A 23,525-nucleotide genomic window follows, 5' to 3' on the forward strand; every position below is an offset into this window, starting at 1 on the left:
AGTCCGGATCAGACCGGATGGGTTTGAAAGCGAACGAATCTGGTCAAGTCCGGGTGAGTAGTTTAGGTCGGCGGTCCAAAAACAGCAACGATATTTCAATTTTAAAATAACAAAGAAAAATGTTAAATTGTAATATTCGATCCCCTACTTGAAAGTAAACGAACTCATTAACAATTATCTGAATGAAAATGAACGATCATTTTGGGAATTATCAATTGCAGCGTCAACCTAAACTACTCGCCTACAGACCAGACTGATCTGGACTCATCCGGATTGATCAGGACTCATCTGGACTGATTCGGAATTATGTGGATTGATTTGGATTAATCTAGAGTCGGATTCATGTTTTACGCGCCGGAGTCGGAGTTGAACCATGACTCCGCTCCGCATTACCCATCACTATTCGACAGCACCGTACTCAGCCAACGCGCGCTAGTGCATTCAAATTGGTCGTTGCAATTATGCTACGATTGCACAAATCCGTGCACCTGCAATCAACTAAATACTTTATTTCCTACCAATCTCTACATCACACAATCAAGCAGCTTGTTTCTTCTTTTTAGTGGGACGTTTTTCGGAACGAATCTGATCGGGATCCGTTTTTTGCGCCGGCGGCATAATACGACGGAACAGTATGCATTCGTCTTGCGCCAGCGGAGCATCTTGCGTACGGAAGGATACCTGAAGATTGTTCCACCTACGAGCAGTGGGAACAATTTGCAGCTTATCCAGCAGCTGCTTCGATAGTCCCGGCACGATCGGTTGTGCGGCTATTCCAGCTTGGCGAAGCACTTCCATCGTTACGGACAGTATGGTGTTGAGCTTGGCGCGATCGGCTGGATTATCGCTTTTCTTCAACTTCCACGGTGCGGTGGTTTCGAAGAAATTGTTCGCTGTATGCAGAAGATGAACGATTGTATCGACTACGAGATAAAAGTTGTAGTTTTTGTAATGGCTCGATGCTTTGTCTGCAAAAGAGAACATGTAGATTCATTAGTATAATTTCAAGATGCAAGTCACGTGTCTGTCCTTCTCACCGGGCATCTCTTCCAATGCTTCCAGCATCCGTTTTGTGGCATCAATTTCTTTCAACGCGCCGAGCGCTTCCCTATCGACTGCCGGGAATATAGACTCAGCGTTCAAAGCTTTTCCACAGCAACGTGAAAGCAAATTGCCCAGCGTATCGGCCAGCTCTGAATTCAATATTCGCAGCACTTTTGTGTCACTGTAATCTAAGGAAGGAAGGAGCATAATTACTGAATGAACACTCAAACAGCTTACACGGTCAAGTTAATTACGTACTCCCATCACTGTGTGCGACTCCTTCGCGCAGTAGAAAATAGCGCAATCCTTCGTAGGTGTACAGTTCCGCTCGCTCGTTAGGATCCACAACGTTCTGTTTGCTTTTCGACATCTTCTGATTGTCAACTGTCCAGTGTGAATGCACCAACAGCTGCCGCGGTGGTTCGATCTGTGCCGCCAGCAGAAAGGCTGGCCAGTAGATTCCGTGAAACTTTAAAATATCCTTCCCCAGCACCTGCACGGTCGGTGGCCAACGGGTGCGGAAGCTTTCCTTGGGATAGCCGGCCACCGTCAGATAGTTTACCAGTGCATCTAACCACACGTACACCGATTGAGATGGGTCCGATGGTACCGGAACGCCCCAGGACACGCGATTCATTGGGCGCGAAATCGAAATGTCAGGCAACGGTTCCTCCAGCCAATCGAGCAATATGCGGCCGAACTTGTCCGGCTGTATGCGACGACCCTCGAGCCCTTTCACCCAATGCCGCACATCGTCCTGGTAGCGGCTCAGCCGAAACATGTAGTTTTCTTCCTCCGTCCATTCGACCGGATGCCCGGACTCGAGCGAACATTTTTCCCCACGCTCGTTTTCCTTCAGCTGGCTGTCGGTGAGAAATGTTTCGTCCGGCACGCAGTACCAGCCGGAATAGCTCGCCGAGTAGATGCTGTCGGATGCGGCTAGCGATCTCCAAAATGATTGCACGGCCTGCCGATGATCCGTGTCGGTGGTACGGATGAAACGACTGTAGTCAATCTGAAACCGGCCAAACAGCTCGCGATACTTGGTGGAAATGGCATCACAATAGTCCTCCGTCGAGGTGGAATGCTTAATGGCGGCTTGCTGGATCTTTAGACCATGCTCGTCGGTTCCGGTACTTAAAAAACAGTTACCCGATTCGGCCGGGCAGGTAATTTGATTAAAGCGATGGATTGCATCGGCTATCACAGACGAGTAAAGGTGGCCAATGTGAGGTGCTGCAATAATAAAGAAGAAAAAAAAGCCATAAGCTATTGCACAAATAAATATTGGACTAAGCTTAGTTGTTAGTTGCTACTGTCGTCAAGCAGGGATTAGTCGTTAAGTACCCTTCATTCACGTACCTGCATTCACGTAGAAGATTGGAGTGGTCACGAATGAGTGCTGTATTTGCGAAGAGAATCTTCTTGAAAAAATCCACCTTGTTACCATGTCGCTCGGTGATGATTCAACCAATAGTGAGAATGATGGTCGTTATTTATGATTCTTTCACTGTGCACAGCACGTTGCCATTTATTATTTGTTCAATGAAAACTTTACGAAACACCGGCTTTCCGCTACCGAAAACAAGCCCCGAAATTTGCGAACCAAAACAATCGCCAGCTGATTTCGGTTTGACACGTTTCGCCAAAGCAGGACGAAGCATGCATCTTCCTTCGCATTCGCACACCCACAATGACAACAAACGCCTGTCAGTTTGACAACGCCAAAGCAATGGTGAAAAAATCGACTTTCCTTGCAACGAAAAACAAATCTCGTTTGTATGCGGAAACTAATTTGGGCATAATAAGGCTTTAAAGTTAGTTTAAAGGTAGTGAGACAAAAATGTCTCTCCCTAGCATCATCTTGACCGTGGTGTTGGTGGTATCGTTCGCTGTGCTCATCGCACCACTACAAGGTAAGAAATAGGACGGCAGATCCTGGCCAGACTGGTTCCGCAAGATAAACAAAGCTACAAACCTTTCTCCTGCAATTCTGCTGCACCCGTAGGTCAGCTGCACAAAAACCTCAAGTACTACGAGACGCTTCACGCAAAGGATCTTTCGCACAGGATCGAAAAGCGTGGCACCAAACACAGCAACCACCCGTTCAACACGATTAAGGAGGTGGAGTTCAAGGTGCTGGGCAGAAAGTTTCGCCTGATTTTGCACCCGCACGCGTCCGTGCTGCACAGCAACTTCCGGGCGTACACCGTCGATGGCAACGGAAGCGAATCGATCGTACACCTCGATCGGAGCAACTTCTTCAAGGGGCGCGTGTTCGGGGAGATGGAATCGCACGTCAATGCGCACATCGATGACGGTGTGATGACCGCGTCGGTCGTACTGCCGGACGAAACGTACCACATCGAGCCTTCGTGGCGCCATTTGCCACACCTGAGCGATAAGCACATGATCGCGTACCGCACGTCGGACATCAAGTTTAGCTGGGATCAGGTCGATGCCATCTCGGGAGACTTGGGGGTGCCGCGCACCTGCGGTTACATCAAGGAAGGACTAGAGCTCGAAGGGCAGGAGGCCGAAGAAGACGAGGAGATTGAGGGAGACACGGAGAGATACGAAACGGACAGTGATCCAACGCCGGAGACGGTGTGGCACGCGGAAGATCGACCGGAAAGTAAAAGATCGCGCCGGAAACGGCAGGCAGATCAGTACGAGTATACGCCAACGAAAACGCGTTGCCCGTTGCTGCTCGTAGCGGACTATCGCTTCTTCCAGGAGATGGGAGGAAGCAATACGAAAACCACCATCAACTACTTGGTATGTTACTTACGTTGTGTGTATTGAGCTATTATTTAAAAAAGATTTTATTTTAGATAAGTCTCATCGATCGTGTGCACAAGATTTACAACGATACGATCTGGCAGGATCGATCGGACCAGGAGGGATTCAAAGGGATGGGATTTGTAATTAAGAAGATTGTTGTACATTCGGAACCGACTCGGGTGCGTGGCGGTGAGGCCCACTACAACATGGTGCGCGAAAAGTGGGACGTTCGTAATCTATTGGAGGTAAGTTAGGCCATCCCATTACTAGCAATAACTAACCACTAATCAATGCCTCTACTTAACATGCTGCCTCAATGGGATGTAAAATGGGACTTTTGTTAATTAACATTCGAAGGTGTTTTCTCGGGAGTACAGTCATAAGGATTTCTGCTTGGCACATCTTTTCACAGATCTCAAATTTGAAGGCGGCATTCTTGGTCTTGCGTACGTGGGCTCGCCACGTCGCAATTCCGTCGGTGGCATCTGCACTCCAGGTCTCTTTTGCATGCCGCTTGTTGCTTAGCTAGCGTTCATCTTTTTCCATTGTTTTGAATCGATTTAATAAGATAATCCGCTAACACACAAAACACCGATCCTTCACAGAGTACTTCAAGAATGGCTACACGCTGTACCTGAACTCGGGCCTCAGCAGTTCCCGCAATCACTACGGGCAGCGGGTGATAACGCGCGAAGCGGATCTCGTGACGGCGCACGAGTTCGGTCACAACTGGGGCTCGGAGCACGATCCCGACATACCGGAGTGTTCGCCGAGCGCTTCCCAGGGCGGCAGCTTCCTCATGTACACCTACTCCGTGAGCGGTTACGACGTGAACAACAAGAAGTTTTCACCCTGCTCGCTGCGCTCGATCCGCAAGGTACTGCAGGCGAAATCGGGCCGCTGCTTTTCCGAACCGGAGGAATCATTCTGCGGCAATCTGCGCGTCGAGGGCGATGAACAGTGCGACGCCGGTCTGCTCGGCACGGAGGACAACGATGCGTGCTGCGACAAGAACTGCAAGCTGCGCCGGAACCAGGGCGCGGTTTGCAGCGACAAGAATTCGCCCTGCTGCCAGAACTGCCAGTACATGATGGCGGGGGTAAAGTGTCGCGAGGCACAGTACGCCACGTGCGAGCAGGAGGCACGCTGCACCGGCAACCATGCCGAGTGCCCGAAGAGCCCGCCGATGAGCGATGGTACGATGTGCCAGGAGCGCGGCCAGTGCCGGAATGGGAAGTGTGTGCCGTACTGCGAGACGCAGGGATTGCAGAGCTGCATGTGCGACATTATAGCGGACGCTTGCAAGCGGTGCTGCCGGCAGAGCATCAACGAGACGTGCTTCCCGGTAGAGCCGCCGGACGTGCTGCCGGACGGGACGCCCTGCATCCAGGGCTTCTGCAACAAGGGCATGTGCGAGAAAACGATCCAGGATGTGGTGGAACGGTTCTGGGACATTATTGAGGAGATCAATATAAACAAAGTGTTGCGATTCTTGCGCGACAATATTGTCAGTAAGTATTGTGACTGGAAGGAGCTGCTTTGTAAGTGTTACACCATTGTTTTTTTTCCCCAGTGGCGGTCGTAATGCTAACCGCGCTCTTCTGGATCCCGGTCAGCTGTGTCATCTCCTACTTTGATCGAAAGAAAAGAAAAGAGGACTGGAAGGAGTACGAATGGAGCCAGAAGTTGGATCTTATTCATCCAAGCGATCGACGACGGGTGATTCACATAAGGTAACATAATAGAGCCCTGTCCAAAGTAAAATTGAAAATGGGTTCCATGTACATCTTTGTTCTTCTGTCCCACAGAGTTCCAAGGCAAAAAATAACCGTTGCCAGAATGTGAATTCAACCACATTCATCACAGGAAGGATTTGAAGCTTCCATCGCAATCGGTAGTGGAAAATTCCCACAATCTACTAGTCAGTACCAATGAGTTCTTTTTTTCTTTTCATACCTAATGATAAGTAAGATATAGCAGCCAGAACAAAAGGAACATCTCCACTACACTCAAAAAAAGGTCACCCTAAGCACAACTGTAGGCCGAAACGAACACAGAAGCGAAACAACTAATACTAATACAATAATGTAATCCTTTTACCACGATACGAGTAAATATCATCTTCGAACACAAAAAAAAGATCCATTTTGTTGTGTCTCTTGCAACTGCCATGTATTATGAACTCCAGTACACAACAACCCCACTAAGCATCCGGCGCATCCTGCGGGAAACGCCACTTCCCGTCCGGTTGTTGCTGCTTGCCCCGTTTCTTCGCCTCCTTGCGGCCCACTTCGCGCAGCTCCAGCCGCCGTTCCTTGCGCGTCCCATTGTCCTCGGCCAGCTGAGTGAAGTAGCGCTCGCGAAAGTTTTCCACCACCGTCGCCGGCATTTCGAATGCACCGAGATCGGCTTCACTGTCGGATACCTTCTCGTAGGTCAGCAGCCGGCGGGAGCTGTACCCGGACAGGGGCTGCTCGGAGTTGGCTACCAACTGAAGGCACTTGTGGCGAGGTAGCACGTCCGAATCTGCATCTTTCCTGTGTGTGCGTGTGTGAACAACCGAAGAATTACCTACTTGGGAACTGTGCTCAAAGTTGCTGGCAGCTTACCTTAACATCGGGAACCAGCAAACCAGCCGGCCGCCGAGCTTCAGGTGTCGTGCCGAAAATTGTAACAAATCCTTGTACATCTGGCACAGCTGGTACGGTGAGGTAGAGGGATAGTGGACGGCATCCTCCGTCATAGCGGTCGCTCGACGCTGTGTTTTAAACTCGATTCGTTCCGTCGCCTCACGAATCCCATAGGGGGCTAGTAATAAAAGAAAAAAAAGGTAAAATTATCAAACATGTTCTCATACCGCCCCAACCGCACAACACTACGTACGATCGGTGATTATACTGTCAAAGACAATGCTATCCGCCCATATGCTGCGGGAAAAGTCCGCTATCAGCACGTCGACAAACAGTCCGCCGCACCCGTACTGCTGCAGGTTCGCGTAAATGCTTTCATCCTTCTCGCGGACCTTCTGATTCACGCGCGTCGGTTTCGACTTGCCATGCACGATCATGTAGTCAATGTCGGCCCCGGCAACGTACGCACCAAACTTGGCCGCAGCAACCAGCAGTGAGCCGGAGCCGGCAAACGGATCAAACACTAGATGCCCACTTTCGACCAGGCCCTGGTTTGCCATCAACAGCGACAGCTGCGGATCCATCGAAGTGTTGCCGATGAATTTGCGCGTCTTGAGCGATATTTCGTTAATCATATCGCGCTTCCCGTCCGCCACCCACCGCCCGAACAGTACATCGTACGGTTGCTGCGGCACGTCCATCGGATCCAGGCCCCAAAACTCGATGTACCAGTAGTGCACGTCGGGCGTTTTCAGATTGACCGGCCCTTCCACCGGCAGGTACTGCATGGTTTCGATTTTGGCCACCTTTTCCCGCTGGCTGAAGTGTTTGTTGTACGTTTCCACCGTTATTTTGAACGATTTGTTCGCCTCGAAATGGGTCGCCAGCGATTGGGCGTTCGTTTCGATATGCTGACGCAGCGCTTGGTGGAAGTTCGCTAGGCCTTCGTTGGAATGTGCCCACAGTTCGAATATGCATCGAAGCGACATCGAACGGGAGGCTAGCTTGCGTGCGGCCTCGTCATTTTGCAGCCCGACCACCCAAAACGGACGCTCCGGATTGTGGTCAGCCGGGGTTTCCATTTGAATGTTCCATATTCGCAGCAGGGATGCAATTTCCTGTTGAGGGACAAGAGGGAAAGGCGTTAAACCAGAAGGGGGCGAAGGGCTGTCACGTGTGCAATAGCTTGTTACCGCTTGCCGGAAGTCCACATGCTCCTGTGCAAACCAGAGGACGTATTTTTTCAGCGTACTGCTCATCGTTTCGGCAACTCGCTCGCGTGTGCGTTGAAAAACATGCGTTCCGGTCACGTCCCAGTCGCGCAACTGACGTTTCTCACGTAAACAAACAACAAACGTTTTCTTCCCGTCATGACATTATTCGCTTGTTATTCTTTTTTATTTTTATCTTCGGTGTTGGAATTTTCGATGAAGAATGCCTTTTCCCTGCCATCTCTATGTCCGATTGACTTGTATGTGAAACTTACACGACGGCATTGTCTGCACTTCCGCCGTGACCGTGCTCGTGATGCCGAGATTTGCCAAACCGCCCCGCACTAATCCGCAGGTGAAAGCCACAAACTGGAAAGGGAAAACAAACCCATAAGCGTTCTAATTCGTACAAAAAAAGCGCAAATGGTTTCGGAAATGCATCCCCCCTGGTCCATTACCTTTGGAGCATGTTCAAGATACTGCGAGCCGGACGACAGACGGGTCAGAAAGCGGAATGCATTGTCCTGCAGCACGTACACCCCCTGGTGATTGGTGCGCAAGTTGTCGATCTGTTTCCGGTAGATTGAGCTCCAAAAGTCGGTACAAATAAACTTCATCGTGTCCAGCTCGTCCTTAAACCGGGGCCACTCCCGCGTCAAGCGTTCGATGATCCTGTACCCCGTGGTGAACCCGATGTATTCGAGCGTAGAGAGATCATTTTCCTGCAATAACGGCGGAAACGGTGGAACAGTAGTTGAGCAATTCGCAGGCCTGGCGGGTGCATAATCTGCACAGTCTCCTACGTACCTTACTGTTTTCTTTCGACAGCGTGTAGTTCACTATTTCCGAGTGTAAAAACTCAAATATTGCTTCCTCCGCCATCGGGTAGGATTGGTTTGTGGGGCCCTTCAGGGAGACAACTTCTGACCGAGTCTGCGATCAAAACAAACCATCCAAGCACACTGAAACCCAACTGGCATATAAGCGGTTGTCAAGGCGGTTCTACGTCAAACGATGCACACTGTTGTGCGCAACTGTCGCATATCGGTTTCAGGGCGGGTTTGATAAGAGCAAAGTGTTCGTTAGAAAACATTCTCATGGAACTCCAACATTGCATTTCTCATCATTGGCAGTAATTGCACGCGCGCGAAACGTTTGCGTTCAGGAACACATTTATTTTACTCATTCAATTTGCGATTTCCGCTACTGGTACTGGTACATACCGCTATTTTGTGGTTTCGGTTGGTAAATTTATTCTCAAGTGGTTACATATTGTTAAGCTCCGGATGCCCACTGCATGTGGCATATGAAGCGTCTAATTTCCGTACGTATTCCGCTTTATGCGTGAATTAATTATTAAGTTGATTTCGTTCATTCCGTTAGCGAGTAGTGTAAAGGGGGCTCAATAGACATTCATTGAATTTACTAATAGAATACACACACACGCACACACAGACATTATTTGAATTTTGAAGAGGCCTCAATCTGTTCCTCACGACCAAACCAAATTCACTCCGATTGTTCCTCATCCAATGCGGATTACTGCTTCCCTCCGCACTACACACAATCACACACGGACGCTAAACATCGATCGAGAAAGGAGGGTTTTGTACTGAAACGGTGAACGAAGAACGTGTCGACGCTTAACTTTTGCATCGTAAATTTTAAATTCCAAAACCTTTGCCACTGCGTTTGCTAACGGAAAACAGGGGACCTAACGGTTGTTGAACGAACGAACGAACGCGACACCGAATCTCTATCTCGCTCGACAAAACGGTTTCCAGAGAGTAATTAAGGGGTAGAGATTGTTGAAGGATTCGTGGTACTATTTCAAACGCGCGTAAACACACCGGCGACTCCTTGGCTCCTGCCTGGGGTCATGCCATCAAAACTGGTGGTTCGAATTTATCGGGTTGAGTTAATGGGTCTATAGAAGGCGGGGGAGAAAACATGGATTCACATTTAAGTGGAGTTGAGTTGAGTGAGATGCGAAAAACAATCCCCTCGTTCTTCGCAAATGGCGTGTGGCGGTTGGGGTTTTAGTTTCTACGATAGCGTCGCCTAGACGAAGCATTCTGCGACGAAGCTTGCTGGTTCTGGCCGGCGTAGATGTTGTTCAGAAAATCATCCAAATTCGGTTCACTAAAACAGATAGAAAAGCGTTGAATCGATTAGCAAACGGGAACGCACACACTAATCGTTCACTCGTAAACAAGGCCTACTTTGCAGTCGGTTCTTTGCGGGAGCGTCCAATCTGATCCTTGTCCAGTGGTTGGCCGGCCTGATGCTGTGGTTGATGTTGCTGCTGTTGCTGTTGCTGCTGCTGCTGCTGCTGGGAGCTGCTGCCAAGCACAATGCGATACTGTACGATGTGCGAATTGGGCTGCAGGTGGGACAGGGCCCCCTTCTGACAGTTGGCCCACTCCGTAATGTCGTACACGTTGCCCTCCATCATCGCGAGATACTTCCAGCGCAAACCGAGGAAGCTCGTCTCAGCCCAAATGTCGCCCTGAAATGATAGATTTACGATCATATTGAGGATCGGTGGAGATGAAAGCGCAAAACCAAACAGCGTACCTCCCGTGCCGGATGACGGATCTTGCATGAACTACACTCCCTAGCCGCGTAGTGTGCCCGTCCGGTCGGTTTCCGCGGGTGGCGCAGACAGCAGCTGCTACATCTGTTCGCAAGAAAGTAGGAAGATTAGAAAAAATGAATTGATACTCAGTCATCGAGGCAATCACCAATGTTCCTTATCTGCACTGTTCCACGTACCTGATAGTGTTGGCGGCTTCCGATATTTTCGTGTGCAGCTGCGTCAACAAATCGTTAATCTCCGACCACGCTTTCTCCGCGTTCAGTGCCTCGGCCAGGCTCTGGTCGTACTCTTTGCGGCTTTCCGGTTCGCCGATCAGCTCGAACGAGCGCTGCAGCACCTTGAACGCTTCCTCCGCGCCCGGCTGCTTGTTCTTGTCCGGGTGCACCAGTACGGCAATCTTCTTGTAGTGCTTCCGTATCTGCTCTTGCGAGCAGTCCGGACTCACGCCCAGAATACTGTACGCGTCCTTTCCCTTGCAGTTCAGCAGCGAGGACATCGCTTCGTCCGCCGTCGACGGTAGCCGACCGTCCCGGTACGGGGTCGACTTGCCACCGGGCGGTTCGGCCGGTTTCTGCTTACGACAGCGCCGCCAGAACGCCCACCGCGACTCCTTGGCAAAGTGCCCGTCGAACGATTGCCAGACGCGCCGGAACCAAGCGCCCGGTCGGCCGGAATTTTTCCCAAAATCTTGCCGAATCGTATGCACGTGCTGCCGGCAGTACTGATACGCGGACAGCACATAGTCCCACGCAAGACGGGCGCTCAGATACACCACGTCGCTGACGAGCGACCACAGCCAGTGCAGTGCCAGCATCGTGTACTCGAGCCACTTCAGCAGCAGCTTCTCCAGAAAGGCGTACTTTTGATTTTTGCGCGACCGCACCGAACGCTTTCCGCTGGCCTGTTGGTTACCGACCGACTTGTCCGGTTGCTTGCCGGGTGCGCGTGCACTGCGGCCACCACCTCCCTTCCGATGTGTCGAAGCCGTAGCCGTTCGCGGTGGGTTAATCTTTTCGATATGTGTATCATTCGCTCCGTTTGTGTTCTTTTTCACGTTGTACAGGAAAGGGAGCTCCTCATGGCCGGCCTGATGCTGCTGCTGCTGCTGCTTGTCCTGCCGGCCGGACGTTTCCGACGAGCCGATACTTACCTGATCGTACTCGTCCGAATCGTACTCCTCGTAATCCTCGCCACGCTCTTCCTCCATTTCGTCGTTTGCCAACGGCGCGGAGGACGCATCGCTTCGACAGTTCTGCAGCCCACCAGTTTCATCCTCGTTCGAATGTGTGCCCGAGCGCCCTTTCTTCCCGCCTGTCTCGAGCCCTTCCGCACCGGAACGCGAACCACCCTTGTCGCGCTTAACGCCGCTCGTCTTGTCGCTCTTATTGCGTCCCTTTTCCTGGCCCGATCTTAGCGTAGCGTCAGCGCTTCCTTCCATCGGCTTGCTGCTGCCTCCATCCGTCATCGTGGGAGAGTTCGTCCCAGTTCCAGCACCATTCGTACGGTCAGCCTTGCGCGTGCTTCCATCATTGGCCCTATCCTTGGCGTGCGTAACATTTCCAGCGTTTCCCATCGATTTGCGTTCTCCGTTGGCATTGGAACGTTTCGATTCGCGTTTCGATTTTCCACCGGAACCACCATTCGGTCCACCGCTACCGGACACCTTTGTGCCGTTGCCGAACGTTGCCGGAAGGGCGCTTACCATTTCCCCGTTAGTGGACGCGTTTGAAGCGAACGGATTACCTCCGGACGGCACGTTTTTGCTCAGCACATCGGAGTACGACATGCGCATCGGCTTTACCTCCGCCACTATGCGCTGCTTCTTGTTCACGTTCTGGTCCAGCTTGGCCGAGTTGTCGTCGTTCTGCTGGTTGTATACGGCCGCAGCGTTCGTATTGTTGCGATTCGACGACACCGCCGGCACTACGCTCGGCGAGCTGGAGGGTGATCCGTGCGCTTGCGACGTCGTACCGATCACGTTCGGTGTGACGGGATTGATGACGGGTTTCGAAAATGCCACCTTGGTGGGGGACACGGTAGCCTTGCTGTTATCTTCCTGCACGGGAGGGTTACTAACGGACTGCGAGGGTGCATCATTTGCCAAAGACGAGGGCCCGTTGCCATACGTGCCGGAAATGGTCGGTGCCCAGTTGCCGACGAGCTGGCTAATCAACGAGCTGGTGCTGTTGTTGCCATTCTCCAGCGTTTGGCTCGTGGTGGCCTGTGGTACTGGCGCTGCTGCTTGCTGGGTAGGATGGGTAACTTGTGCAGGGGGAGTAGACATTGAAGAGAACTGGGACATCGGCTGTTGCTGCTGTTGTGGCTGTTCCTGCTGTTGTTGTTGTTGCTGTTGTTGCTGCTGTGGGTTATGTAGGGTAAATCCAAACCCTGGAGCAGCCAGCATAAAGCTGCTATTGTTGGAAAACAGCTCGTAGCCTTGCTTGTCCTGCACGACATGGTTCTGGTTTGGATCTTCCTGCGTACAGGGCATCATACCGGGAGCAGCAGCAGCAGCAGTGACAGCACTGGCCTGATGTTGCTGCGGTTGATACACCACCTTGATCGCTTGCCCGTATGCATCCGAGTACTCATCCTCCAGCGGTTGGTGCGCTCCATGGTGCATGGAAAAGCCCGTCCCGCTCGCACCATAGCCGTCCACCATGCCAGCTGCACCGTGGTAGTATGGTGCCCCTGACGGTGCTACCACCGGCACGGTCGGAACCGCGTACGACAGATGCTGCGGATGGGGCAGCAGCTGCGGCGGCACTACTGGCTGCTGCAGCAGCGTCTGATGCAGCTGCTGGTGGAACTGGTGCTGTGCGTGCGCGGCGTAGTGATGCGGCGGCGGCAGTGGCGGCTGCACCTGCTGGTTCGGGGGCCAGAAATTTTCATTCCCATCGCGCGTATTATTAGACATTTTCGGAGTGCCCTTATTCCCTGCCTAGATGCGCGCTGGAAAAGGAGCTGATGCGTGCCCTCCGCCGGAAACTGCAGCTGTATGCCGTGCGCCGTTCGAATGCAATGCCATCGACGACCGCTACTGGGGGGTGGCGATGGATGGGGTACGGCGATGGTTGATGTGGAACTTCTAGGGCATACACACACGCGTTGTATCCCACCACCCACCGTACAAACCGTGCGCGCCACCTGAAACGCGCGAATTATTACCGACGGCTGGGCGACAGCGCACGACGGTCGAACGATGCGCTGTGCCTGATTTTCCACCGCAAAAGGGCCGTCCGTACGGCCGCCAATTGGAAAAACCGACGCGCGTAGAGGAAAATTACCAAACGAAAATCCTTCTGTGCCACCACGAAGACGTGAAGAACACTGTGAGTAATAAGGAGCGCAAGAGGAGAAAGAAGAATATTCTTATTTTACGCATGCACTGTCAAACTGCAAACGGTTGACAGCTGTGCTTGAGCCCCATTACAGGGTTTCACACTTTATCTCAAGACCGCGGGACCCCTTCCCGAATCTGTCTTAGCCAAAGCCAAGATTGCGGTATGATGCTTGAAAACGTTGATGATACCTGAAAACGTTGATGATACCTGAATTCATCGGATGCAATGCTGAATCTGCGGCACATTTCTCGAAACACACTGGTCCGCGCCGAGGACAAGCGGTCGAATATTTTTTTACACGGATAACCTTTGTGTACATCAGTCTATTAGAAACACTCAATTATCCTTTTCGTTTTTTTTTACCAAGAAAAGACAATTTAATAGAATGAGTGAATGCATATTTGTTTAATTAAAATATTTACAAGTGTTAAGAAAGTAGTTTGAACTGTTTAAATAATCTTTTCTGGTAAAAACACGAAAAAAAAATTCACTGTTTTCAGTACACTGATGTACACAAAGGTTATCCATGTAAAAAAATATTCGACCGCATGTCCTCGGCGCGGACCAGTGTGTTTCGAGAAATGTGCCGCAGATTCAGCATTGCATCCGATGAATTCAGGTATCATCAACGTTTTCAAGCATCATACCGCAATCTTGGCTTTGGCTAAGACAGATTCGGGAAGGGGTCCCGCGGTCTTGAGATAAAGTGTGAAACCCTGTAACACGGTGCCGGTGGGGTGTATTGGCAAATTAAGATTTTTATGTTAAATAAATAATAAATTAGTGTTTTGGAGAATTTAGCAGAAAGTATGACCGACAATCGAGCTCTTTTCATCAAAGTCTGTTTAAAAAAACGAAAGACTGCCACAATTGCTACATTTGGACTATGGCTACAGTCCGTTAACCATTCTTTTGCTTCAGCCCTGAACCGGTTCGGTGCATAAACGGATTTTTAAAGAAAATGAAAAACACAATCATATTTTCCATGGACCAAAGCCGACGGTTGAATATTTTAAACACCTTTTCCTGCGATCAAATGATCGACTCACTTTGTCCTTCAATTAGCGTGCAATTAGAAAAAAATAATTGCTTCGCCCAAATCCATCGAACCGGTTCGCACACCAGCTCAATCCGCCATACGGTTTCAAGAGCAAGGGTAACGGAAAAAGCGTCTCGGTTTTGGTACACTCAACAAATAGTTTCTATTGCTGAGCTTGCGAGAGGTAATCGGCTTAGGAGGAAGTTGTTGTTGAAGTTACGATAAAAATCATTTTTATCACGTTAAGCATTATCTTATCACACTCCCAACGTGAGCAGTGCCGCGTCTGTGCATACGTGTATGTGTGTGTGGTAGTGTGTTGCCATCCCAGAGACACAAACAAAAGAAAGATCTGCCAAAGCGATGCAAATCCCGAAATAGATAGCAAAACGTCCATATGGAACAACGGATCGGGCAATCGGTGAAGCAACCAGTCGTGTGAGCGCAGGCCGTGCCGTGCAGTCATTACTCCATCGATTAACTTCGGGCGGCATTAATTTGCATAGTTTAGTTAAAATTATCCATCGATAGGCTTCCAGTCGGCACAGGGAGTTTCTCTAGCCTGTTTCACGATTCGGTAGCAATGGCAGGCGAATTTATTGGTGTAGAATTACGGTCATTGACTGCTGCGTTGCTGCTGGCAACATTAATGGTGCTGGGCGTCAGCGGAACGCCGAACGGGACGGTCAGCAAAGATGATGGTGAAGGGAAGCTCATTTTTGCCCATGTTGTAAGTTGATAAGGGACAGTGTGTTTTTTTTTGTGATACGTCGCAATCTTTTGCGTCGATGGCACATTAAATGGCGAAAACATTTTTTTTACACGGTTCTTTTGTGTTTATGTGCTTTGCAGCTGTTCCGCCATGGCGATCGTACTCCGATCGATCCGTATCCGAACGATCCTTGGAAGGATCCCAGCCACTGGACCGCCGATTGGGGACAGCTAGTGAACGTAAGTCATATAATAGCATTTAATTGCAACAGGAACCCCCCTGCAAGACGGCGAATAATTTCCCAACTCCACCCTTTTGTTGCAGGCAGGTAAAATGCGCCATTTGCTGTTAGGAAAATGGCTACGCCAGCGGTACTCAAGCTTGCTGCAGGATACGTACAGCAACAACGAGATCTACGTACGCTCCACCGACGTCGACCGCACGCTGATGAGCGCGGAAGCGAATCTCGCCGGGCTGTATCCACCGACGGGACGGGACGTGTGGGACTCGGCCATCACCTGGCAACCGATCCCGGTGCACACCGTCACGGAGGAGCTGGACAGTGTACTGGCGGCGAAGAAGCGCTGTCCCGCGTTTGACCACGCGCTGAAGGTGTACCGCCAATCGGAACCGTACCATTCGTACAACGCCTCGTTCGAGCCGGTGTACCGGTACGTGACGGAGAAGACGGGCCGCCGGTACGATTCGCTCTCCTCCCTGCAGAACCTGTACAGTGCGCTGCTGATCGAGGAGCTGAACAACTTCACGCTGCCAGACTGGACCAAAACGGTCTATCCCGAACCGCTGCGTTCCGTCTCCGCCATGACGTTTGCGGTGAAAACGAACACCACCCAGCTGGCCCGCCTGAAGATGGGCCCACTGGTGAAGGAAATGTTGAACCGGTTCCGCTCGAAGGCAAAGGGCACGCTCAAGCCGAACCGTTCCGTGTGGATGTACAGTGCGCACGACGTCACGGTCGCTAGCCTGCTGAATGCGCTGCGCGTGTTTGAGCTGCACAATCCACCGTTTGCGGCGTGCGTGCTGCTCGAGCTGCGGCAACCCGCCAATGGTGGTCAGGCGTACGTGGAGCTGTTCTACAAAAACACCACGGGCGAACCGTATCGGTTGGTCGTGCCTGGATGTGACGCACGGTGTTCGCTGGATAGGATGTTCGAAATCTACGACAACATTCTGCCGCAGGATTGGGAAGCTGAATGCCAGCTGTCCCTGCTGTCGATGAGCTACGTCGAGGCGGACCTCAACTCGGCCAGCAGCTTAATCGGGGTCGTGCTGCTGACGGTCGTTTCGCTGCTCGTCTTGCTGACCGTGGTAGCCATCGCGAAGCGTCGCAACAGTCTGAACAGTGAACGATGGTACCTGCGGATCGATGGATGAGAGGACGGAGTTGCATTTACGACGACACCCCATTTCATAATGTAATGTAGCGTTGTTTCATAAGGCTGATGTGGCGGCTGTTGGTGGTACTGTCTGTTTGTTCTTTGTGGGAGCCTTCCTCCGTATGTTCTCCTTTGTGTTATCGAAATGCACTGGTTTAGAGAGATGAGATTTTTGTAAGTGATAAATATACATTATAGCTGCAGACGGAAACGGAAGACGATTCTGTTAACAAAAAGAAATTTGTTTTTGAACGCTTATTTTTCATGCACACGGAAAGAACTTTGTTCTGTTTGTACTGGAAGGTGATGTAAAAAAAAGTGATTTAAAAATTGTAATTTAATCTCAACGGAAAAAAGATCCGGTTCAAAACTCCAAATCCTCCATCTTGACCTCCTTCTTGATCGGCGTGCTGCGTATCTTCTGTTGGCCACGTGCCGGGCAGATTGGCGCGTTCGAACAGTCATTGCAGCGCGGAAAGCGCGGCGTGCAGATGGTTTGTCCGAAACCGACCAGCAGATGGTTCACCTCATCCCACAGCTCGTACGGTAACCATTTCTCCAGTGCTTGGCGCGTATTTTCAGGATTTTTCGTTTCCTTCGGCACCCACTTCAGCCAGTTGGCGATGCGGTGCACGTGCGTATCCACACCGATGCCGGTCACAATATTCCAGGCGCTGCGCATGCAAAGATGGGCCATTTTTGTACCCACACCCGGCAGCTTGAGCAAACCTTCGATGCTGTTGGGAATGTCTCCTCCGTACTGGTCGATTAAAATTTGGGACATCTCCTTGATGAAGCGAGTTTTGTTCTGCAAACATAGAAAAGGCAAACGCTTTTGAATGATTGGTGTTTGGCAACACTGGTGCGTGGTTTTTGAAATTTCACCACCCAAAGGGTGGGGGAGCTGTATTCATGTCACGTCAGTTTGGCAGCATCAAAACAAAGCGAACGTGCAGGAAACGTACAGCACACATTGTTGACACGGAAACCCGCAACCAGTTTCACACAAATTGCTAAGCAAAATGAAGCTCACTATTAAGATATTGAAAGGAGAAGAATACTCTGTCGAGGTGTGTATTCATGCTATTGCCATACTTCGAGCATGGTTGTGGTAAAAGGCATATAAACAATGACTCCTTTCTTTCTTTCTCTCTCTCTCTTTGCCCAACAGACAACAGAAGAGGCTACAATTCAGCAGATTAAGGAAGAGATTGAGAAGAAAAGCTCCATACCGGTGGAGCATCAGAAGCTGCTGCTGGTGGGGAAAGCGCTGGCAGATGAAAAGACTGTCGCCTCCTATGGCAGCATTGTGGACGGTACGAAGCTGACGCTGGTGGTCAAGAAGCCGGATCCACTGCGGGACGTCATCTACCGCCACTTCAAGCGCTACCTGCAGGAAGAGCAATCGCAGCGATTGACGACCAAATTTATGGACGACTTTGAACAAAAGCTGCACCAACTCAGCCTGGACGATCTGGAAAAGATCGCCACGGAGATGTTGGCGAAAAAGGGCCAAAATGTGACAGCTTCCGACGCCGTGTAATTTAGGCCAGACGAGCTCCGCCGCACGAGTGATGTTCCATTTACCAACTAACACTACTGTTTCAATATTCAATAAAACTCCACACGCAACCAAACGGGACAGAAATGGCCTTCACATCACGTACCTTATAGAATCCGACAGGATAGATAAGCTTCTGCAGCACAGCACTGTCGGTGGCAACGATCGATTCCGGCGTAAGACCGTGCTTCTTCAGCCGCAGCATACATTCGTGGTTCGCTTTGTCCTTCGTTTGGCTCGACAGTATCAGCGACACCAGACAGTGGTAGCGTTTCACACGATCCGGCACTTCCGTGGCACCGGGGTCCTGTGTGAACTGATCGCAACCCATCGTGTCGACCGGGGCCAGATGGGCTTTGCGCATTTCGCGAATGTTTTCCATCATCTGACGCCAGTTTTCGGGCTCCCACTTGGACTCTTTGGCGACGGTTGAGTCATCAGTGTTACCGTTTTCGAGCTCTCGTTTGATAGGAGAATGGTCAGCCCCTGCTGGCTCGCGTTTGATCGGAGTTTTCTCCAGCACGGAACTGGTTAGCTGTGGTGCCGTTTCAATATCGTCTACAGGCTCGACTTTAATTTTGACTTCTGTCTCCGGTAATGTTGCACTGCTAGTGCTCATCATTTCATTCCCACCTTCGACATCGCCGTTTGTGTCTGGCTGCTTTTCGGGCGTCTTTTCATTCCCCTGCAGCGGTGCTACGACTGTTTCGTCAGACTTTTCTTTTATAACAATTTCATTCTTTACAACAGCGAGTGCGTCGGTGCGGATATTGGTTGCACGCTTTTTGATCACCTTTTTGATAGGTTTCTCTTGTGCGACACCATTCGCCGCACTGTTGCTTTCGTCCTTGGCCTTGAACCCGCGTGCCGGTGGTTTCTTCCCGGAAGCATGCTTTTCCTGCGGGTTGAGCCCTTGGGTAGCTTTCTGCAGCAGAGTTAAGCCTTCTTTCTTGGCGTAATTTCGCGTTTTGCGCGGTGAGAAGTATGGAGACTTCGTTTCCTGGAAATGTAGCAAGAGCAGAGAAGATGGTTACTCCTACGAAGAATGAGGAAATCGAGCGAAATATCATAATTACCATTGTAGTAGTGAATAAACGATATGCAGCCGAGTAGAAAATACGCATATACAGTATGAAATTAGCTGCTCTACAGTACACAGAGGACGGAAATTACGGAATTTGTTTGCTTTCCGCGTGTTTACCAAGAAAATAGCTCAGGAAACAGAAACCCGCTATGATACGCCGACTGCACGTCAAACGAATGTCAATGACCATTTCTTGGAACGGAAAACCGCTCCAAACTGAGACGGATAAATATGGGAAAACTACAAAAAATAATTTAAGCGGCAAAAATCATGTTGAAAAATCTTCCCGAAAATGTTTACGGCATCATGCGCTAAAATAAGAGAAAATGCTGCATTTATTTATTCCGCCCTGTGCGCTCGCCATTCACACACTTTGCAGCACATCTGGCAGCACTGGCATCTGTCATTGCGAGATAGGGCTAGCTGTCACTGGGTCGGGCTGTCATCGGGCGAGAAAAGTGAAATCCATCCGCACCGCAGACGCCATTTAAACGTTGGCGCAAGCCTGGAGAGAGAGAAGACAAAATATTTTTGTTTTTTCCTACCATCCTGGTTCTGTTTGGTTCCACATTTCGTTTTAGTTTACCATCGTAAGCCTTAGCTTAGCACGTTAGCAGTAAGCCACAGTCGCAGTGCAGGACGTATGCGATGATCCCGGTAAGTGTTTTGGTTGGTGCTGTGTGGCTACGGTGTGGTATCATTTCCGGTGCTCCGGATCGAGCTCCCGGCGAAACCACCGCACGCAGCAACCGGATGAGTAGCCGAATGCTTCGCCAGCGTCTAATACCGTGTTCTTTTCGCCCTTTCCCCGCTGACCGCTACTCCGGTGATCGGTGATGTGCTCGCGCGGCACCACCGCCTCCCCCCTTCCCCTTCCGTACCGTGGGTACGCGGGACGCGCAGAGAACTAAAGTGTTTGTAGGCAGCTTGCCACCGGCGACGAAGCCGGAGGAAGTGCGCCGGCTGTTCGAGAACTATGGCGTGGTGACGGAATGCGATGTCATGAATCGGTGCGCGTTCGTCCACATGCAAAACCAGGATATGGCCGAGAGTGCGATCCAGGCGCTGCACAATACCACCTTCAAGGGTGTGACGATCGTGGTGGAGCGTGGCCGGGTGCGGGAAAGGCCGCCTGGCGGCGTCGGTGGCGGCAGCATGGATAGTGCGCGCGGTCGTCCCGGCGCCGGTCCGATGCGAGGCTCGCGCGGTGGAATGCGCAGCCAGCCGTACGGTGTCGGCGCTGGGTACGGTGCCGCTCGCACTCCGGGAGGCTATGGGGCACGTGCAAACTATGGTACCGGCGGTGGTCGTTATGAAGGAGGTTATAGGTAAGCGCTTTTAGACGATATTTTTGAAACGCTTTTCAACTTATTAACAAAATTGTTTCCTTTCTTTCTCTCGCTCTCTCTCTCTGTTTCTCTTATTCGCCCGTCTGAGCTACAGGAACGATGCTGGGTACAGTTCCTCCAACAATGCTTATGGGTACGGTTACAGCAGCAATGGCGGGGGCTATGGAAGTACCCGGCACTCTAGCAGCGAGGACCGCCGCGGTTTTACACTGCCATCCTATCCCTCCGATCCGAGCCGGGGAACGTACGGTAGCAATTACGATGGCTATTCCAGCTACGATGGCGGCTACAGTAGCTACGGGTACGATACTACACAAGCATCCTCCAGCTACCAGCGATGGCCATCTTCAGCTCCAGCAACGGCAGATAGCTAGTACGTTTAAGCAAATTTCTTCAATTCTTTAGTCGAACGTGTGTGTGTGTGTGGGTGTGGATGTACGACTAACTGTGTCGTTTGCCTTTCTTTTTCATTAGCTCATATGCTGGCGGCTACTCACAAGCTTCGGCGGACCCCGCAGCAGCAGTGGGACAAACTACAGATTATAGTCAATCTTATCCTTCCATGAGCAGTAGCTCCTCGGGATACCGGTAAGCAGTAGCAGGGCATTACAGGTGCCCATCCAACCGTCGATGCACTTATTTTCACTCGCCTCAATCCAATCGTAGTTCCGCTTCCGGGTACGGTCAGCCAGCGTCGGGCAGAAGATTCTAGGTAGATGCCAACGGAGCTGCATGAGAATGTGTGAGAGGGGTCAGCAGCAGCAGCAGCGGCAGGGGGGAAATCTTATACGTTTGTTCAATGCGACATTGCGTCCCACAACCTCATGTTAAAGCCACCAGGATCAGCGCTACTCTAGGACGGTCCACGGTATCATGTACTGTTACTATCAACGATCATCATCTCTCGCCCTACACAATCATCGTAATCATCGGTTTTGCTCACGATTATGCTCTTAGTTTTCACGCCGCCACGTGAAAGTAGTTGGTGTAGCACATTTGTAACCTTCGGTACCCTCTGCACTAACCAAACCATTCAGATAAAGTGAATGCTTTCTGCATTTTCACGGCAGTGGCATGATTTGCGAATAAGAACAAAGAAAGAGTTGCTAATTTACTTAACACACTACTACGGTACTGGTTCAGATTGCCACCTGGCAGCAATATTTCCTTCCCTTCTTGAGAATGAGTATATAATTTGTTACTGTTTGTTAATGTGCTTTAGAAATGTGCTATTTCCTGTTTTTCTTTCTTTCTAATTTTCGCTTCAAATTTACATCGAAAACGACCGATTGTGCGGACAAATCGAACCGTAAGCATTAGGGTATAGAAGGAAAAGCAGCCACTCTGATCAGTCTAATGATGCGTTATCCATTTTTTTTATGTATACCCCGAAACCGGCAGCGGGAGCAGAATCAGGTTAATGCATGCGCACATAGGAACAATGCGGAAAGACAAATTCATAAGGGGGCACATCACCTGGGAGAGAAAGGACACATCGGCTGGGAACGTTTAGATGAAAACAAAAAATACGATAGGACAGTGCATATTATGATGAGCGGAAACTAGAAAGACAAAGACTAAGTCGGAGAGTGGGGATTGATGAATGAACGGCAAACAAACATGCACGATAGAAGTTACACACATCCAAACCGCGAAGTAGAGAAGGAGGCAGACTTGTGCGTGTGCCCAAGATGGACAGTTTTTGTTGGTGGAGAGAAGCAGCAGCAGCAGTGCGAATGAGAGAGTGAGCATTTCGTTTCGTTTTCTGATCTAATAATTTCAAATCGCCAACAAAGTTCTGGAAAAAATATTCTCTACTGTATTTATATTTATATATATATACACACACACACATATTGCAACAAAAACAGAAACAATTATATTTACGAAATGCAGCATGCAGCTGTGCGGCAAACCAGCGGGACAGGCAGCGCAATCGTGAAGACGCTTTTCCCGCCATGGTGCCGCGCGGTCTGTAATATACATACACTCTCACACGCCACGTACACATAATACAACACATCCCCATGATACATAGAACACAGTGAACAAAACGATCATACACTTGCATAAACACGCGTACAGAACTCTTTTTTGATATAGTATAATAAAATCGAAAATCAATCAAACTACACACATTTTTTAAATCCCACGGCACGATTGAGCACGGCAACGTTGAGGCCTTCACTTTCCAAATCACGCCGGTTAGTCAACGATAAGACCACGACAACCAGCGCGACAGGCGGGGACGGGGTTTCCTTTTTTCCTGCTACCCCGCCTTGTCCCGAAGATGGCCATAGGCAATCGCTCGCGTTCGCTTTTAAATGGGGTTGAAGTCAGAACGTCTTTGCACTATCGGGCGCGTACCGCCTGTAATGTGGGTCACAGGAAAAGAGAGACTCCCCAAATTTACTGCCCATTTGCCCAGGGAAAAGCAATGTGGCCTTTCCTTTTCCTTTAACGCGCGTACCCTGCGTATGGCCGCTTGACCCATTTCGCAGTGTCCGAAAATAAAACCAGTTCTCAATTCAGCTCGGTGCATGAATTACGATCAAACCACCAAGATGTAGGGAAAGAAATCGCAACGCACATCCGAGAGGAGGAGTCGGTCCGAAAAGATTCTCCCACAGGGTTCGCAGCGTCGCTTGCATGTTGTCCCCTTCTCCCGAAACTGAACGACATTTCTGCGCGCTCTTGGATCTCTCTCTCTCTCTCGCATTCGTGCGCGCCTTTTCATCCGTTTTAAAACGAACAAGCGATCGCTCGCGGTT

The 23,525-nt window shown here is 50.4% G+C and overlaps 9 protein-coding genes across 12 annotated transcripts; 4 read left to right on the top strand and 5 right to left on the bottom strand.

Annotated features, from left to right (window-relative positions):
• Positions 1 to 459: 459 nt before the first annotated feature.
• On the bottom strand, positions 460 to 2,748 carry LOC1273580 (methionine--tRNA ligase, mitochondrial). Its single transcript, XM_312573.5, has 4 exons — positions 2,407 to 2,748; positions 1,303 to 2,280; positions 1,038 to 1,232; positions 460 to 968 (listed from the first exon to the last, which is right to left on the bottom strand). The coding sequence occupies exons 1-4, from the start codon at positions 2,492 to 2,494 to the stop codon at positions 538 to 540; spliced, it is 1,692 nt and encodes a 563-aa protein (XP_312573.5). The 5' UTR covers positions 2,495 to 2,748; the 3' UTR covers positions 460 to 537.
• Positions 2,749 to 2,752: 4 nt separating this feature from the next.
• LOC1273579 (ADAM 17-like protease) lies at positions 2,753 to 5,967 on the top strand. Of its 4 annotated transcripts, XM_312572.6 has the most exons (7): positions 2,755 to 2,960; positions 3,053 to 3,822; positions 3,879 to 4,073; positions 4,186 to 4,324; positions 4,434 to 5,339; positions 5,402 to 5,561; positions 5,637 to 5,967. In XM_312572.6, exons 1-7 carry the CDS (start codon positions 2,888 to 2,890, stop codon positions 5,671 to 5,673), a joined length of 2,280 nt encoding a protein of 759 aa, XP_312572.6. In that variant the 5' UTR covers positions 2,755 to 2,887; the 3' UTR covers positions 5,674 to 5,967. The 4 variants fall into 4 exon arrangements, with proteins under 4 accessions (XP_061496784.1, XP_061496785.1, XP_312572.6 ...); XM_061640800.1 differs by lacking the exon at positions 4,186 to 4,324 and having other exon boundaries at positions 2,753 to 2,960; positions 4,436 to 5,339; positions 5,639 to 5,967; XM_061640801.1 differs by lacking the exons at positions 5,402 to 5,561; positions 5,637 to 5,967 and having other exon boundaries at positions 2,754 to 2,960; positions 4,436 to 4,788.
• Positions 5,968 to 5,973: 6 nt separating this feature from the next.
• LOC1273578 (tRNA (guanine(10)-N2)-methyltransferase homolog) lies at positions 5,974 to 7,781 on the bottom strand. The gene is made up of 4 exons (XM_003436056.2): positions 7,652 to 7,781; positions 6,712 to 7,576; positions 6,438 to 6,636; positions 5,974 to 6,365 (listed from the first exon to the last, which is right to left on the bottom strand). Exons 1-4 carry the CDS (start codon positions 7,715 to 7,717, stop codon positions 6,032 to 6,034), a joined length of 1,464 nt encoding a protein of 487 aa, XP_003436104.2. The 5' UTR covers positions 7,718 to 7,781; the 3' UTR covers positions 5,974 to 6,031.
• Positions 7,782 to 7,815: 34 nt separating this feature from the next.
• On the bottom strand, positions 7,816 to 8,654 carry LOC1273577 (trafficking protein particle complex subunit 6b). Its single transcript, XM_312570.5, has 3 exons — positions 8,477 to 8,654; positions 8,128 to 8,391; positions 7,816 to 8,038 (listed from the first exon to the last, which is right to left on the bottom strand). The coding sequence occupies exons 1-3, from the start codon at positions 8,549 to 8,551 to the stop codon at positions 7,913 to 7,915; spliced, it is 465 nt and encodes a 154-aa protein (XP_312570.2). The 5' UTR covers positions 8,552 to 8,654; the 3' UTR covers positions 7,816 to 7,912.
• Positions 8,655 to 8,823: 169 nt separating this feature from the next.
• On the bottom strand, positions 8,824 to 13,667 carry LOC1273576 (uncharacterized). The gene is made up of 4 exons (XM_312569.6): positions 10,445 to 13,667; positions 10,247 to 10,349; positions 9,892 to 10,178; positions 8,824 to 9,811 (listed from the first exon to the last, which is right to left on the bottom strand). The coding sequence occupies exons 1-4, from the start codon at positions 13,183 to 13,185 to the stop codon at positions 9,709 to 9,711; spliced, it is 3,234 nt and encodes a 1,077-aa protein (XP_312569.6). The 5' UTR covers positions 13,186 to 13,667; the 3' UTR covers positions 8,824 to 9,708.
• Positions 13,668 to 14,492: 825 nt separating this feature from the next.
• On the top strand, positions 14,493 to 17,000 carry LOC1273575 (prostatic acid phosphatase). Its single transcript, XM_312568.6, has 3 exons — positions 14,493 to 15,381; positions 15,504 to 15,602; positions 15,688 to 17,000. Exons 1-3 carry the CDS (start codon positions 15,235 to 15,237, stop codon positions 16,756 to 16,758), a joined length of 1,317 nt encoding a protein of 438 aa, XP_312568.6. The 5' UTR covers positions 14,493 to 15,234; the 3' UTR covers positions 16,759 to 17,000.
• LOC1273573 (endonuclease III-like protein 1) lies at positions 17,001 to 19,605 on the bottom strand. Its single transcript, XM_312566.6, has 3 exons — positions 19,398 to 19,605; positions 18,428 to 19,321; positions 17,001 to 17,568 (listed from the first exon to the last, which is right to left on the bottom strand). The coding sequence occupies exons 1-3, from the start codon at positions 19,443 to 19,445 to the stop codon at positions 17,125 to 17,127; spliced, it is 1,386 nt and encodes a 461-aa protein (XP_312566.6). The 5' UTR covers positions 19,446 to 19,605; the 3' UTR covers positions 17,001 to 17,124.
• Positions 17,673 to 18,397, top strand: LOC1273574 (uncharacterized). The gene is made up of 2 exons (XM_312567.4): positions 17,673 to 17,830; positions 17,932 to 18,397. The coding sequence occupies exons 1-2, from the start codon at positions 17,783 to 17,785 to the stop codon at positions 18,301 to 18,303; spliced, it is 420 nt and encodes a 139-aa protein (XP_312567.4). The 5' UTR covers positions 17,673 to 17,782; the 3' UTR covers positions 18,304 to 18,397.
• Positions 19,606 to 19,815: 210 nt separating the features above from the next.
• LOC1273572 (uncharacterized) lies at positions 19,816 to 22,886 on the top strand. The gene is made up of 5 exons (XM_312565.4): positions 19,816 to 20,062; positions 20,309 to 20,733; positions 20,849 to 21,127; positions 21,229 to 21,342; positions 21,421 to 22,886. The coding sequence occupies exons 1-5, from the start codon at positions 20,054 to 20,056 to the stop codon at positions 21,464 to 21,466; spliced, it is 873 nt and encodes a 290-aa protein (XP_312565.3). The 5' UTR covers positions 19,816 to 20,053; the 3' UTR covers positions 21,467 to 22,886.
• Positions 22,887 to 23,525: the final 639 nt, after the last annotated feature.

This window comes from Anopheles gambiae, chromosome 2 (genome assembly GCF_943734735.2).
Source record: "Anopheles gambiae chromosome 2, idAnoGambNW_F1_1, whole genome shotgun sequence".
Lineage (NCBI taxonomy): Eukaryota > Metazoa > Arthropoda > Insecta > Diptera > Culicidae > Anopheles > Anopheles gambiae.

Bases quoted from the DNA above. Each gene is read 5' to 3' on its own strand.
- LOC1273579 (XM_312572.6), top strand. From the start codon at position 2,888: ATGTCTCTCCCTAGCATCATCTTGACCGTGGTGTTGGTGGTATCGTTC. The intron at 2,961-3,052 runs GTAAGAAATAGG...CTGCACCCGTAG, and splicing joins GCTCATCGCACCACTACAAG to GTCAGCTGCACAAAAACCTC. The intron at 4,074-4,185 runs GTAAGTTAGGCC...TAACATTCGAAG, and splicing joins ACGTTCGTAATCTATTGGAG to GTGTTTTCTCGGGAGTACAG.
- LOC1273578 (XM_003436056.2), bottom strand. From the start codon at position 7,717: ATGAGCAGTACGCTGAAAAAATACGTCCTCTGGTTTGCACAGGAGCAT. The intron at 7,577-7,651 runs GTAACAAGCTAT...GTCCCTCAACAG, and splicing joins ATGTGGACTTCCGGCAAGCG to GAAATTGCATCCCTGCTGCG. The intron at 6,637-6,711 runs GTACGTAGTGTT...TTTTATTACTAG, and splicing joins TGACAGTATAATCACCGATC to CCCCCTATGGGATTCGTGAG.
- LOC1273574 (XM_312567.4), top strand. From the start codon at position 17,783: ATGAAGCTCACTATTAAGATATTGAAAGGAGAAGAATACTCTGTCGAG. The intron at 17,831-17,931 runs GTGTGTATTCAT...TTTGCCCAACAG, and splicing joins GAGAAGAATACTCTGTCGAG to ACAACAGAAGAGGCTACAAT.
- LOC1273580 (XM_312573.5), bottom strand. From the start codon at position 2,494: ATGGTAACAAGGTGGATTTTTTCAAGAAGATTCTCTTCGCAAATACAG. The intron at 2,281-2,406 runs GTACGTGAATGA...TTATTATTGCAG, and splicing joins AATCTTCTACGTGAATGCAG to CACCTCACATTGGCCACCTT. The intron at 1,233-1,302 runs GTACGTAATTAA...TTCCTTCCTTAG, and splicing joins AGTCGCACACAGTGATGGGA to ATTACAGTGACACAAAAGTG.
- LOC1273576 (XM_312569.6), bottom strand. From the start codon at position 13,185: ATGTCTAATAATACGCGCGATGGGAATGAAAATTTCTGGCCCCCGAAC. The intron at 10,350-10,444 runs GTACGTGGAACA...TCTTGCGAACAG, and splicing joins GAAGCCGCCAACACTATCAG to ATGTAGCAGCTGCTGTCTGC. The intron at 10,179-10,246 runs GTACGCTGTTTG...CTATCATTTCAG, and splicing joins TCCGTCATCCGGCACGGGAG to GGCGACATTTGGGCTGAGAC.
- LOC1273577 (XM_312570.5), bottom strand. From the start codon at position 8,551: ATGGCGGAGGAAGCAATATTTGAGTTTTTACACTCGGAAATAGTGAAC. The intron at 8,392-8,476 runs GTACGTAGGAGA...CCGTTATTGCAG, and splicing joins TGTCGAAAGAAAACAGTAAG to GAAAATGATCTCTCTACGCT. The intron at 8,039-8,127 runs GTAATGGACCAG...TTCCCTTTCCAG, and splicing joins ATCTTGAACATGCTCCAAAG to TTTGTGGCTTTCACCTGCGG.
- LOC1273573 (XM_312566.6), bottom strand. From the start codon at position 19,445: ATGCGTATTTTCTACTCGGCTGCATATCGTTTATTCACTACTACAATG. The intron at 19,322-19,397 runs GTAATTATGATA...CTACATTTCCAG, and splicing joins GTTTATTCACTACTACAATG to GAAACGAAGTCTCCATACTT. The intron at 17,569-18,427 runs GTACGTGATGTG...CTATGTTTGCAG, and splicing joins ATCCTGTCGGATTCTATAAG to AACAAAACTCGCTTCATCAA.
- LOC1273575 (XM_312568.6), top strand. From the start codon at position 15,235: ATGGCAGGCGAATTTATTGGTGTAGAATTACGGTCATTGACTGCTGCG. The intron at 15,382-15,503 runs GTAAGTTGATAA...TGTGCTTTGCAG, and splicing joins AGCTCATTTTTGCCCATGTT to CTGTTCCGCCATGGCGATCG. The intron at 15,603-15,687 runs GTAAGTCATATA...CTTTTGTTGCAG, and splicing joins ATTGGGGACAGCTAGTGAAC to GCAGGTAAAATGCGCCATTT.
- LOC1273572 (XM_312565.4), top strand. The intron at 20,734-20,848 runs GTAAGCGCTTTT...TCTGAGCTACAG, and splicing joins CGTTATGAAGGAGGTTATAG to GAACGATGCTGGGTACAGTT. The intron at 21,128-21,228 runs GTACGTTTAAGC...CTTTTTCATTAG, and splicing joins CCAGCAACGGCAGATAGCTA to CTCATATGCTGGCGGCTACT.